Source organism: Kockovaella imperatae (assembly GCF_002102565.1).
Source record: "Kockovaella imperatae strain NRRL Y-17943 chromosome Unknown BD324scaffold_19, whole genome shotgun sequence".
NCBI classification, from domain to species: Eukaryota; Fungi; Basidiomycota; class Tremellomycetes; order Tremellales; family Cuniculitremaceae; genus Kockovaella; species Kockovaella imperatae.
The window spans coordinates 23,882-35,607 of NW_019028959.1; the positions used below are offsets into that span (position 1 = coordinate 23,882).

At 53.2% G+C, this 11,726-nt stretch overlaps 5 protein-coding genes across 5 annotated transcripts; 1 reads left to right on the forward strand and 4 right to left on the reverse strand.

Moving 5' to 3' along the window:
* Nucleotides 1-22: 22 nt before the first annotated feature.
* On the forward strand, nucleotides 23-1,928 carry BD324DRAFT_214576 (ribonucleoside-diphosphate reductase). The gene is made up of 6 exons (XM_022012196.1): nucleotides 23-526; nucleotides 584-727; nucleotides 777-871; nucleotides 918-1,330; nucleotides 1,381-1,506; nucleotides 1,562-1,928. The coding sequence occupies exons 1-6, from the start codon at nucleotides 203-205 to the stop codon at nucleotides 1,711-1,713; spliced, it is 1,254 nt and encodes a 417-aa protein (XP_021867874.1). The 5' UTR covers nucleotides 23-202; the 3' UTR covers nucleotides 1,714-1,928.
* Nucleotides 1,854-4,463, reverse strand: BD324DRAFT_639274 (cyclin-domain-containing protein). Its single transcript, XM_022017212.1, has 3 exons — nucleotides 3,855-4,463; nucleotides 3,389-3,628; nucleotides 1,854-3,333 (listed from the first exon to the last, which is right to left on the reverse strand). The coding sequence occupies exons 1-3, from the start codon at nucleotides 4,179-4,181 to the stop codon at nucleotides 1,972-1,974; spliced, it is 1,929 nt and encodes a 642-aa protein (XP_021867875.1). The 5' UTR covers nucleotides 4,182-4,463; the 3' UTR covers nucleotides 1,854-1,971.
* A 33-nt stretch (nucleotides 4,464-4,496) lies between these two features.
* On the reverse strand, nucleotides 4,497-7,227 carry BD324DRAFT_639280 (hypothetical protein). Its single transcript, XM_022017213.1, has 8 exons — nucleotides 7,007-7,227; nucleotides 6,211-6,927; nucleotides 5,983-6,157; nucleotides 5,630-5,931; nucleotides 5,262-5,576; nucleotides 5,069-5,204; nucleotides 4,872-5,017; nucleotides 4,497-4,809 (listed from the first exon to the last, which is right to left on the reverse strand). The coding sequence occupies exons 1-8, from the start codon at nucleotides 7,100-7,102 to the stop codon at nucleotides 4,732-4,734; spliced, it is 1,965 nt and encodes a 654-aa protein (XP_021867876.1). The 5' UTR covers nucleotides 7,103-7,227; the 3' UTR covers nucleotides 4,497-4,731.
* Nucleotides 7,228-7,313: 86 nt separating this feature from the next.
* Nucleotides 7,314-10,239, reverse strand: BD324DRAFT_595551 (putative mitochondrial aspartyl-tRNA synthetase). The gene is made up of 14 exons (XM_022013849.1): nucleotides 10,014-10,239; nucleotides 9,867-9,960; nucleotides 9,611-9,800; nucleotides 9,470-9,559; nucleotides 9,309-9,429; nucleotides 8,755-9,257; nucleotides 8,671-8,709; nucleotides 8,468-8,614; nucleotides 8,254-8,418; nucleotides 8,147-8,207; nucleotides 7,917-8,095; nucleotides 7,764-7,874; nucleotides 7,627-7,711; nucleotides 7,314-7,585 (listed from the first exon to the last, which is right to left on the reverse strand). Exons 1-14 carry the CDS (start codon nucleotides 10,216-10,218, stop codon nucleotides 7,422-7,424), a joined length of 2,154 nt encoding a protein of 717 aa, XP_021867877.1. The 5' UTR covers nucleotides 10,219-10,239; the 3' UTR covers nucleotides 7,314-7,421.
* Nucleotides 10,240-10,253: 14 nt separating this feature from the next.
* On the reverse strand, nucleotides 10,254-11,706 carry BD324DRAFT_639285 (hypothetical protein). The gene is made up of 3 exons (XM_022017214.1): nucleotides 11,320-11,706; nucleotides 10,898-11,260; nucleotides 10,254-10,839 (listed from the first exon to the last, which is right to left on the reverse strand). The coding sequence occupies exons 1-3, from the start codon at nucleotides 11,677-11,679 to the stop codon at nucleotides 10,567-10,569; spliced, it is 996 nt and encodes a 331-aa protein (XP_021867878.1). The 5' UTR covers nucleotides 11,680-11,706; the 3' UTR covers nucleotides 10,254-10,566.
* Nucleotides 11,707-11,726: the final 20 nt, after the last annotated feature.

Below are 11,726 nucleotides of genomic sequence, written 5' to 3' on the forward strand. Positions count from 1 at the left end.
AACTTTGCCGGTTGACTGGACTGGAAGCAACGCGTTCATATATATATGGGCCAGCCCTCCGAGACTCCTTCTCTTTCACTCTGTCTCTTTCTGATTCTCTCTCTCTCTCTCTCTCTCTGTCTCTACATCCCATTTCACTTGAAGCACTCTCGCCCTCAGCCTTTTCATTCATTTAGCTCTCCCTAACCATCCCTCCCTCATTATGGCTGAAGTCACTCCCTCCAAGGTCGCAGCTGCCGCTCTCTCTCACATCAACCTCAACACCACCAACCCCGCCAATAAGCCAGCCGAGCACACGCTCATGGCCAAGCTCAAGGCTGCAGCTGCCGAGGTCCAGGCCAAGGCAGAGGTCAAATCTGTCGCTGCGACGGCTACGGCTGTGAATGTGACTGAGACCGAAGGGTCTGAGGAGGTCGAGGAGTACCGTACACGTTTCGTCGGTGATCTCGAGTGCGAAGAGAAGGATGAGCCCCTCCTGCAAGAGACTACATCCCGATTCGTCCTTTTCCCTATCAAATACCGCGAGGTGAGTAAACAGGCCAGGCTCTTCCTCTCACTTAGAGACTGACTCCTTTGACTCTAGATTTGGCAAATGTACAAGAAGGCTCAGGCGAGCTTCTGGACCGCCGAGGAAATCAACCTCGCCCCTGATCTTCACGACTGGGAAACCAAGCTCAACGACAATGAGCGTTACTTTGTCGAGCGCGTCTTGGCCTTTTTCGCCGCTGTAAGTGGATTTCTGAACCATAACAATCATAGCTCATCCCTTCTTTCAGTCCGACGGAATCGTCAACGAGAACTTGGTCGAGAGATTCTCTTCCGAAGTCCAATGCGCCGAGGCCAAGTGCTTCTACGGATTCCAGATCATGATGTGAGTATGCAGATGCCCTGTCGCGGCTCTTGCTGATTCGCTCTAGGGAGAACATCCACTCTGAAACCTACTCCCTCCTCATCGACACCTACATCAAAGACGCCAACCACCGCACATTCCTCTTCGAAGCCATTGACACCATCCCTTGTATCCAAAAGAAGGCTCAATGGGCACTCAAATGGATCACTGACAAACGATCGACCTTCGCCGAGCGATTGATCGCCTTCGCCGCCGTTGAAGGTATTTTCTTCTCTGGTTCGTTTGCCTCCATCTTCTGGCTTAAGAAGAGGGGTCTCATGCCTGGTCTCACATTCTCCAACGAACTCATCTCTAGGGATGAGGGACTCCACACCGACTTCGCTTGCCTCCTGTTCACCCACCTGAGGAGGAGACCGCACCCTGAGACTGTCGAGCGGATCATCCGAGAGGCCGTCAAGATTGAGCAGGAGTTCCTGACAGGTGAGTCTCGCATAGCCTGCTCTTTGAATATCGCTGATGCTCGTGCACAGACGCTCTTCCATGTTCCCTCATCGGCATGAACTCAAAACTCATGTGTCAATACATCGAGTTTGTTGCCGACCGTCTACTCGTTGCTTTGGGTAACGAAAAGGTTTGGAACGCCACCAACCCATTCGGTGAGCAACCCGCTCGTCTTCTCTTTTTAAGGATTTATGCTGACTCCACGTCCAGACTTCATGGAGATGATTTCCCTCCAGGGCAAGGCCAACTTTTTCGAGTCTCGAGTGTCTGCCTACTCCAAATCCGGTGTCAACCAATCTGTCGGGGCCGACGGAGACCACCAAGCCGTCAAAAAGGGCTTCTCTCTGGACGAAGACTTTTAGGCTGGCCCCATTGTCTCTAATACGTCCCGAGCACTCCTAGTTTTTATCCCCTTATTCTGCTCGCCTCTCTATTGTATCTTTTCATGTTGTTCCTTGTGGGTCAGATCCGTCTCTTAGATTAAACAGAGACACCTATACAAATCTCGTCACAGTAACAAAATGCTCTGCTCTTGCCCATAACGATCATGCAACGACTTGCAACGCACAGACGCATCAGACGCTTCTCACGACCAAGATGTGCATGCCACGCAATATAACCTAAAAATCCCCATTCGCTTCTTCCCCAGTCGTGGCCGTGCTACGTCTCGTAGTTGGTGCCCTATTCAGTGGTTTTGTACCGGTGGCTGCTCGAGTATTCAAGCGCGGACTGGCCAAGATACGGTCTGATCTCAGACTCGGCGAACGACCATCAATCCTTGGCGACTTGGTCATTCGCTCATCATCTTCCTCCTGATCGACGACTGATGCCATTCTCTTGCTGGATCGGCCTATTGGGGTTAAGAGTTGATCCATGACTTGTGACGGAACGGCGGCAACAGTTAGATCTGATGGGATCTGGTCCGGTGGAGTGTTCGAACGCACTCGGTATTCTGGCGTCTTTGGCGGTGGAGAAGGTTCAGGTGGAGGTTGCGATGGAACGCGTCTGACGGCCTTCGTGGAGATCGTGCTTGGCTGATGCGCCGAAGAAGTGGTGTGTTCAGGACCCTCAGGCGCTGGTGAATGGGACTTGGAGTGATGTCGAAATGAGGAGAAAATCCCATGATGGCCTCCTTGATCCTTTGGCGGTGTCGTGTCTCGCTCTTCAGAATCACCATGACCATGTTTGCGTCGGAAAATCCCGCCTACAAAATGTTTGAAAGAGTGAGACGAGTGGTGATCTGGATGATCGTGTGAATTGCTCTGGATAGGGTCTGGAATAGGTCGAGGTGCAGAGGGCACAGAAGGCGCGGAGAAGATTGTAGTCACTTCAGGTCTAATAGAGGATGAAGCTGATGATACGGCCTGGTTCTGGCCAGGGGTACTGGAAGCGGCCGATGTCGGGGCAGTGGCAGATGCCTTATCCAAACGTGGTTCAGCGAGCTTCGGAGCAGAGCTGATAGAGAAGGCGCGACCCCTCTGCGATCGAGTCGTACGTAGCGAAGAGCGAGAAGAGGATGGCACTGACGACGAGGCCATTGAGCGAGGCGAATCCAGCGTGGCATCTCGAGAGTCTTCCACTGGATCCACGTCCATATCTCCCATTTGAGACTGTCGAAGTTGCATTTGACTGCCCTGAGGGTCTCTGGATGACTGCGGGCGATCGTCCGCCATAGAAACATCCTCATTGCCAGCCCCGCTCGCGTCTGCCTCTGCGTTGCCACCTTGAGAAGATGACGGCAATGTTGGCTCGGGTTCGGCCGTCTTGTCTCTGGACTGGGTACCGGTCGCGACCATGTCCGCCGATAGCTCTTCGTAACCCGTGGATTTCATCTCCGCATCCAGGTCATCATCAGCTGCCTCCTTGTTCTGGGCCGGATCGAACGACATGAAAGGTGAAGAAGTCGGCTCGGAGGCTTGCTTATAGCCTCCGTGGGATCGGATGAGAGAGGTGTAGTATCGTTGAAGGAGCTCAGCATTGCACTGAATGGTCTGTGTGAGCGGGACCAATCTTTTTGTTCCGTCACATTGAGCTCACCGTCAATGTCCACTGGGTGAGTTTGAGGAATTCCCGCTCGAGAGCATTGAGCTCGTTCGTTTTGATACCTCCCACTTTCGCATAGTGGGCATTCGTACAGAAGACATCACACTGAGCTTTCGAGCCGACGCAAACTCCAGCAATCAGGAATCGATGGACGGTGAGTGAGGAGAGGGTGAAGGTGGGTAGGTTTTGGCATGTGGTGTCGATATAGGCAAGGAGTGACAGGAGGGGTATCGTCTAGAGGAAGCGTCAGCGCACCGATGAAAACTCAATTCAGGCGCCTCTCGCATGCAGAAGACAGCTTCCGGGCTTGGACGGGGTACGAAACAGCCGCCTTAGACTTGGCAAACGTGCTCGCCGTATCTGGCTCCTCTCTCAGGCAAGAATAGCATGAACCGCGGCATCGCCTGCCAGTTTCTTTCCCTCCGCCGCGTGTCTGCCTTAAGTCTCCGTTGTGACTCACCTCCATGTTCGTGTACCTCACGATACGCTTCAGGTATTCCTCCACGCTGATCCCCGGCGCCGCCCTTGAATGGAATCTTGTCAAGGCATCAGGTGTCAGAACGACTTGATCATTGTGCTGGATCAGCATATTGAGCATATGCGTGATCAGAACAATCAACGTCTCCTGCGGACAATCAATGAATGCCCATGGCAGTTCGGGTCGAGTATCGGTACTATCGGAACCGGGTATTGTTTTTGTCTTTGATGTGGATCCTAATGGCTGGCCTCTGGTAGAGGAAGGTCCAGCGCTGGCATTTTGACCTTTGAGGGACGTAGATACCGCCATGCTCTATAAAACACTGCTCCTTGTGATCTGAATGAACCTGGTGGACGATGGTGACCTCATCCCATGAGGATGTCCAGAGATGATTATCGAGAACAACAGAATCGATCAGTCGGACGCTGCTTCGAGCTCGTCCAGAGTTCCGCGCGAGTTCTGGTCCGCGATGGGCTGTGCTTGCGCTAAGACACCGGTATGCCACTGCGAGACTTTTGCCTTGATAACACAGTCGATGACAGAAGGACGCTTTAACGAGCAGCGGTTGGATGAAGAGGGAGAGAGAGAGAGAGAGAGAGAGAGAGAAGTGATGCAAAAATAGCCCTCAATCCTTCAAAATCAAAACGCATGTCGCCGCCGCGCCCTGGATTAGGAATTGGCTTATTAGGGTGCTTTTTGTGGGAATTCTGGGATAATACACCCATGGGGGAGGGGGGCACACGTGCGAAGTCTATTTCATCCAACGGATATGGTAGAGATATGCATGCGTGATGAGGAGCAGGTACGGTACGCAGACAGATGGCATCATCATCATCATCACGTCCTGACCAGGCTAGCCTCAAAACTCAAAGCCCGCCTCTTTGAACAACCTCAAGCTGGTCCCCGGCAGAGCCTTGCCCGCTAGATCATCCAGGTGCTACAGCTCATATATTAGCTCAAGGCATTGATTGCGACGGCATTCGCGGTATTTGGACTGACCATGGCTATCAGTGCCCTTCTCAGCACCATCCACAGGCCCATGGAGTCTGCACCTTCACTGCCTTCAGCTGCGGACCCATCTCCGTGAAGGGCTAAGGCCGCCAAAAAGTGCTCAGCGGCTTCTTTGTGGACGCCAATATTGAGACCTGGTTGTCGGAGTCAATCGTGACGCGTCCGATCAGGAAATCTGGACTCACACGCAACACCGAGATTGAATATCGCTCGAGTGAATGTGGGTCGCAATTCCAGTGCTCGACGGTATGCATCGACAGCTTCCTCTGAGTTGCCGCCATTGGCGAGTGTCGCTCCGAGTCGATTCCACAGAAGGTAATCCTGGATCAGTTTCCAGTCAGCTAAGATGCAGATCACACGTAGCAATTACGGTCTCACATCAGGACGTTCCTCCAGAGCTGCAACCCAGCAGTTTCTAGCCTCTCCATACTGCCCCATCATGTAGTAGAGTGTTCCGAGGCCGACTTGAACATTGGCCTCCACCTGGCCTTCCCTCGTGAATTGCTCTCGCGCGAGAGACAGGTACGCATCAAGGACTTGATGGTGAAGGAACCACGGAGATCCATCATCAGGTACAGCTGATCGCTTAGGAGCTGGTCCTGCTTGAGCGGGAAAGGAAGTGGAAAGGTATTGGTGTAACGTCGTCAATGCGGCCAAGTCTAGATTCTCATTGACATAGGATATGGCTAGGTTCTGACGAATTTGATGAGCTTCTCATTCTGAACTGGCTACCGTTGAAAGCTCACAGTATAAGTCTCGCCGATGCCTCGCACAGAATTGAGGTCTGCGCTTTCAATCGCCCGCCGTGCTTCTTCAAATGCGGATAGTGCCTTTTCCTCCTTCTCGTTCATGGCGTGAGTTCGGCCCAGCAATGACCACGCTTCGACCACAGATGCGTTCACCTCGGCATAGTCCTCGGCAGAAGCTCGATGTATGAAACTCTCTAGCAGAGTCGTTGCTTCTGACAAGGATCCTCCGACAGACAACAGTCGTTTTGCTTCATGCCAGGCCTCGGCGACATTTGAAAGTTGTGTCTCTTCGTTCGGAGCTGAATGCGAACATTAATCGAACTTGTCTCTGCTGGCGGCCCGCCTCTCACCAAAGTCGTACTCCCTATGCCTAGGTATTCCATCGTCCGCGCTCATGTCATCAACAAAGCCTGGCCCAAAGGGACCCGAACTGAACCGCTCGGCATCAAAGTCAGTCCCATCAAAGTCATTATGATGTAGACTGTGATTGAGCGTTTCGAAAAGATCGTCTTCGCCATCGACGAACTACGGTCATGAGAATGCGCTTCTTCTCTGCGCGGGGGCAACTCCTCTCTCACCTGTGAGTATTCCTTCTCCCACTCGGCCAATTTATTCAGCCTCTCAGCTTCTGGCCTCAGGCTCTGCCAGACAGCCTCGAAATCCCCTTTCTCTTCATCTTCCTTGTCCCGCACCATCTCTTGGACATCTTCTTCCGTCTGATTCTCATTCACGGCCTCGCTATGTCTGGCATCTTCTAGAGCCCTCTCGAAAGCATCTTCCATGGCTTTTTGATCTTCTATAGATCGCTGTTGGAATGCAGAGCCATATGATTGATCCAGTTGCGGCAATTGTCCGGCCAACGACAGGGGCATGGGTTGGTAGCCTATTTGAGGTCGATATGGCTGGAAAGAAGGCGCAGAGTAACCTTGGCGGGAGGAATGATAATGCACCTCTTGAGCACGTGCTTTGCCTTTACTGTCGTTCGAGAACGCCTGAGCCCAGTCTGATTGTCCGGACGGGCCTGTGCCCATACGAGCACGTTCAGATGCAAAGACAGGACCGGGTGCAGCTAGGCTTTGACCATTGCTACGGAGCTGTCGCGACGAGGACCACGAAGAGTCGAAATGCGCATTTTCGTGATGCGAGATGGAGCCCTGAGGAGTGTAGCTGGGTCCTGATAGGGCAGAAGACAGCGTGGAGAGGTTGAAAGCTTGGCGCTGAGGTACGGATGACTGGCCAGATTGTCCTGGAACTGGGCGTGATATTGCCGCACCGGGCTTCGATACAAAGCGATCCTGAGAGGTGCATTAGTACTCAGAGTATCTCGACGTCCACTACATGACCCTTTTGCGAGCTCTGATCGCCACGACTCACTCTGAACAGTGAGGTATCCACCGTCTCTTTCTGAGCGACTTGCTTCAGAGGATTCGAGCCGGAGCCTTTGTCACCGCCGATGATCAGAGACTGCATCGTGTCTGATAAATCAACCAGACTGATGAAGAGGCTGAGACACTCCAGACGACTGATCTGAATACTTCCAGTGCACCTTGCGCTGGTATCGAAAGAGAAGTTGGTATGAGAGGAAAGGATTGCCTGGCACGCGAGCCCATCAAAACATTTTGTCCGGCCAAAATCGTATTTAGCGAATAACCGGAAAACGAGCTATGCCATATAGCAGTACACTTGAAGAAGAAATGCATGTAGATGCTTGGAATGCTGTAGGGGATGTCAAGATGAAGATGATGCTCTATGTCCTGTTTGCCTGCTTGGAGACCTTCCTGCACACTCCTTATGACCTCTTTCTTGACTCAAGGCCATAATCCCTCAAGACGTCAGCCGCCACTACGGAAGGAGATTTGAAGACTGGATCTGACCCAGCCTGAGTCTTGGGGAACGCGATGACTTCCCGGATAGACTTGGCGCCACACAGTATAGCTACGAGACGGTCAAGTCCTGTTATGATAGTCAGAGCTCGTCACTGCCATTGACCTCACCAAGGGCCATCCCGCCGTGAGGAGGAGCTCCGAATCGCAGGGCCTGGAGTAGGTGCGAGAATCTCGCAATCTCATCTTGCTCCAGCTATAAGACATGTCAGCAGAGTCACACCAATCAGAGTGATACGTTCACCTACCTTGAGGACATCTCGCATGACGTACTCTTGCAAATTGGCATCGTGGATTCTCACTGAGCCGCCGCCAATCTCTTGACCGTCAAGCACGAGATCGTAGTGCTGACCTCGGACCTGCCGTCATCAGTGAGAAATATTCGTAAATCTGTGACTTGCCTTTTCCACATTACCTCCTTTCAAGTCCTCCAGATCCTCAAACATCGGCGCGGTGAATGGATGATGGGTACTAGCCCATCGGCCTTTAGAGAGGAACGCCTTGTCCTCATCTGCCCGTGTGAACAATGGGAACTGGGTGATCCAGAGGAAATTGGGCTGGTCAGAGAGTTTTAAAGCGCCTGGGTCGAGATCAGCTTTGGCTGCACCCAGAGATTAGACGCGAATCTTACCCTGACGGACGAGCTCGTCCAGCATCTGAACCCTCAGTCTGCCAAGTTGGGTCCATCCGCCCTGAGAAGGAATCAGGCTATGATGGTGGATGGTTGGGTGCACGCACCTCTGCAACCTTCTTTCGCTGAGCCAACCAGATGATATCTCCCGGCTGGACCCCACCGCCAGTCACGGCCCCATCACCCGTCATGGTGAGGCCCAGCTTCTGGGTAAATGGGGACTCGGTGTGCCACGACTTGACGTTATCCTCTCGGATGTGAATAGCTTGGACCTGGAGGATTCGATCAGCATCTCCGGGCTTGGTGCCCGTCAGACCTCACATGGTCATTTCGGAGGTCATCCATATTCAAATACTTCGCATGCTCTGATCGAGTGATCATCCATTCCACAGTGTACTGGCTTTGGTCCAGTAAGACCTTGTCGAGGTCCGCGTCCGAGAGATCGGGATAGTAGCCCAAAGGCAGGGTCTACGTCTGGTTAGTTGGGCCCAGACTCGGCATGACAGACTCTCTCCGTTACGCACAAACATTTCAAAACGTGTATCAGGCTTGTCGGATCCGTACTGCTTGCGTCAGCGCACCGGATAAGGTCCGCCGCGGTGACCTACCACATCCATGGCCACCTGATATGGCATACACCTAAATTCTCCCAGCTCGATACCTTTGATCTCCTTCCAGATCTTCCGGATGAGGCCCTCAACGACCTGCTTGACTTGCTGACCCCCCATGCTCCAAGTATCTAGCTCGTTCCCTAGGCGTTCACGAATAAGCAAGGTCCGGAACTCCGAGCACTCCCAGCTCTCACCTTGCTCCCCCGTGCCCTCTACGAAGCCCATCTCCAGATCGACCTGGGTGAATTCAGGTTGACGATCCTTTCTCCCGTCCTCGTCCCTGAAACACCTCGCGATTTGAAAATATCTCGACGTGGCTCCGGATGCGATCAAGAGCTGTTTGGGCTGCTGTGGTGATTGCTGAAGGGCGTAAAAGGTGGGCTGAAGCGAAGTATCATTGGGGATTTGAGAGGGTTTAAGGGTCCGCGTCGGGACTACAAACTCGCGCGCGCCTTCTGGCGAAGAGTTCAACAAGACCGGTGTCTCCACTTCATCGAATTCTACAAGAATGATCAGCGATCTATCCAAACATGGCATCGGGAGACCCTCACTCTGATCATGTAGGTGACACCTTATGATGTGGGCGACTTTGCTACGGAGTTTCAGGTTCGCAGCGAGCTCCGAACGCCTGAGGTCAAGATATCGATGCTCCGCTCTGATTTCCTCGCTCGCCTTTGAGACATAAGCTAGGTGTACCTATGCATACCCTCACCATCTCCTGTCTGCTAGCGTAGAATGGCAATGGATCCGCAGCATTCAGCAAGATACAGCCGGTGACCTCGACTTCGACTTCATCGGCTGTCTGTTGAACTTTAGCAGTTTGTCACCCCGTTGCAGTCGCCGCTGGACGTACACTGAGGGTCGCACTCGATGGCCCAGCCTTTGCCTTCTGCTTCCTTGCCCGGACTATCCCTTGAATCGATACCACAGATTCGAGAGGAAAGTCCATGAGCTTCTGAGAGATCTCAGAATCCTTGCAGACTAGCTGGACGGATGCTGAGGTGTCACGAAGCGTGAAGAAGTGGAGACTAGCTGAGGCTCGTCTGAAGCCCAGTTAGCAGCTTATTCATTGAAGCCCTCTTTCCGGGCGGCTGCGAAGGCCCACGTACCTCTGGGAAAAGATCCATCCGCCGAGAGACACTGACTGGCCTTCGAGCGTTGCAGACAGCTGCGCGATCTCATGTGTGAGCGGGGGACGATGGCCTGGACGAAGTCAATGGGAGAGGATCGGAGGAGTGCCGTGTACTACTGCTCACCATGATGAGGTTCAAGCCCATCCTCACGGGGTCTGTATATCGGCAGGTTACTGGACGCAGAGCTCGTTTCAGACGACAGCGAGGAAGTTACATTATATGGCCTATGCTGTTGATTCGGCAGGCCCACTCGGAAACGGAGCCGGGCCATGCGAGATCTCGATCGCACTGGTAAATCACGACATGCTCCTCTTATCACGCTGTGCATGGTGAGCGGGGATGATCAGACAATAACAATGCATAATTTGGGTAGCATTTCGGGTGAGGAAATTTCTGCGACTCTCGGACCGTGCGGCGGAACGGCGTCGGGGCTTGAGAGGACCCCCCTGTGATAGCAGCGAAAGGGTTCGGATGCGCAGGAGATGGTCTGATGGACACGCTGATTAATACCTGGAAGTGCTAGGGTACAATGTGGCCAGCATGCAGGCTCATCGGCCGTACGAAAGGCACTATGAATGCCTGGGGATCGCCTAAGGGCTTCTCGCGGCTTGACCCCGGGCTAGACAATCCAGCAATAAGATGCCCAACTTCAATCCGGCTGCGAGATGTCCACCCTTCACAATCCTCGACTTCTGAGCAGCCCTATCATGCCTCTGCCAAAGAACTCGAGCATGCTCCCAACATCCTTCAGACCAGATTCCGAGCTCTGTACAATTTCGCGGGCTCCGTCGTACCTTTTCAGATGGGTCCGCAAAGCCCTCTTGGCTGCGGAGAGGTGATGCGCTGCGTCTTCAATAGCCACAGGGTGAGAAGCTTGAGGTTGAAGAAGTTGAGATTCAGCCGCTAGGTACGCGAGCGCAATGCTCATTCTGGAAGTATACCATTCCGGCTGATAGCCGGTCAACGGCTGCATTGTACAGGGCCAGAACTTGGAGAGGATGACTCACACCAGCACCCGTGGGCTCATTCATCATCCCTCTTGTCTGGCCCGATCGCGTCTCATCGATACGCAGGGCATGATCAGCAATGTCCCAGGCGTAACCGAGAGGACCAAGAGGGTTGAAGCGGAGGAAGGGAATTCGTCCACCTGTCAGACTTTCCAGCTTGTCAAGAAGGGTTATGCTGTCCCATTCAGACGCAGCACCGACTCTGCTCGTGGCTGGAGGATCCAGGCGGGCATGACTGCTCGTCGACGCAGTGCCAGGCGGTTGATATAGTGGAGGAAAATCGAATCTGGGCAAATGATCTAGGACACTGCGTGGCACGGGGACGGAAGGTGTGCTCCCAGGTGCAGAAAGCAGTGCGTAAGCCTGCCCAAGAATATCAGCATGAGCCGGTCACAGCATCGCATGTTCAAGCAGTGACTCACCTCAACGAGATGCTCTCCTACCCCAGAGGAATATTCCAGTCTCCTTTCCAATCTTTCGGTCAGACTCGCTCGATCATGTCCGCTGTCCACCGATTTAAGCCCTTCCACCTGCCAAGATTCTACGAGAGCTTTAGCTGGAGACGTTGTGCCAGTCCCGAACAGGGTGTCGATAATGTTTTCTCGACCGATTGAGTCAAGTTGAGATGTGTGTGCGAAATCTCTGGATACAGCCCGTGACGGAGCGAGGGGCTGTTCTACAGATCGGATCTGTTGGAGCGCGAGAGACAGGGTATCTCGCGTGAACGAGTATTTGGGCAGTAAAGGCAGCGCATACTGCAGAATGGTAGTCTTGAGAGACATGCTGGCGCAAATATAACAAAGCTGTCGGAGGAGATGCGAGCAAGGAA

Excerpts from the sequence above, each read along its gene's own strand:
- BD324DRAFT_214576 (XM_022012196.1), top strand. The coding sequence starts at position 203 with ATGGCTGAAGTCACTCCCTCCAAGGTCGCAGCTGCCGCTCTCTCTCAC. Across the intron at positions 527-583 it reads TCCCTATCAAATACCGCGAG|ATTTGGCAAATGTACAAGAA; the intron begins GTGAGTAAACAG and ends CTTTGACTCTAG. Across the intron at positions 728-776 it reads TCTTGGCCTTTTTCGCCGCT|TCCGACGGAATCGTCAACGA; the intron begins GTAAGTGGATTT and ends CCCTTCTTTCAG.
- BD324DRAFT_639280 (XM_022017213.1), bottom strand. The coding sequence starts at position 7,102 with ATGCAGTCTCTGATCATCGGCGGTGACAAAGGCTCCGGCTCGAATCCT. Across the intron at positions 6,928-7,006 it reads TGGATACCTCACTGTTCAGA|GATCGCTTTGTATCGAAGCC; the intron begins GTGAGTCGTGGC and ends TGCACCTCTCAG. Across the intron at positions 5,205-5,261 it reads CTCTGGAGGAACGTCCTGAT|GATTACCTTCTGTGGAATCG; the intron begins GTGAGACCGTAA and ends AAACTGATCCAG.
- BD324DRAFT_639274 (XM_022017212.1), bottom strand. The coding sequence starts at position 4,181 with ATGGCGGTATCTACGTCCCTCAAAGGTCAAAATGCCAGCGCTGGACCT. Across the intron at positions 3,629-3,854 it reads TGAGGTACACGAACATGGAG|ACGATACCCCTCCTGTCACT; the intron begins GTGAGTCACAAC and ends CGCTTCCTCTAG. Across the intron at positions 3,334-3,388 it reads TCACCCAGTGGACATTGACG|TGCAATGCTGAGCTCCTTCA; the intron begins GTGAGCTCAATG and ends CAGACCATTCAG.
- BD324DRAFT_639285 (XM_022017214.1), bottom strand. The coding sequence starts at position 11,679 with ATGTCTCTCAAGACTACCATTCTGCAGTATGCGCTGCCTTTACTGCCC. Across the intron at positions 11,261-11,319 it reads TAGGAGAGCATCTCGTTGAG|GCTTACGCACTGCTTTCTGC; the intron begins GTGAGTCACTGC and ends ATTCTTGGGCAG. Across the intron at positions 10,840-10,897 it reads ATGAGCCCACGGGTGCTGGT|CCGGAATGGTATACTTCCAG; the intron begins GTGAGTCATCCT and ends ACCGGCTATCAG.
- BD324DRAFT_595551 (XM_022013849.1), bottom strand. The coding sequence starts at position 10,218 with ATGCACAGCGTGATAAGAGGAGCATGTCGTGATTTACCAGTGCGATCG. Across the intron at positions 9,801-9,866 it reads GGATGGATCTTTTCCCAGAG|ACGAGCCTCAGCTAGTCTCC; the intron begins GTACGTGGGCCT and ends ACTGGGCTTCAG. Across the intron at positions 8,615-8,670 it reads ATACACGTTTTGAAATGTTT|ACCCTGCCTTTGGGCTACTA; the intron begins GTGCGTAACGGA and ends AACCAGACGTAG.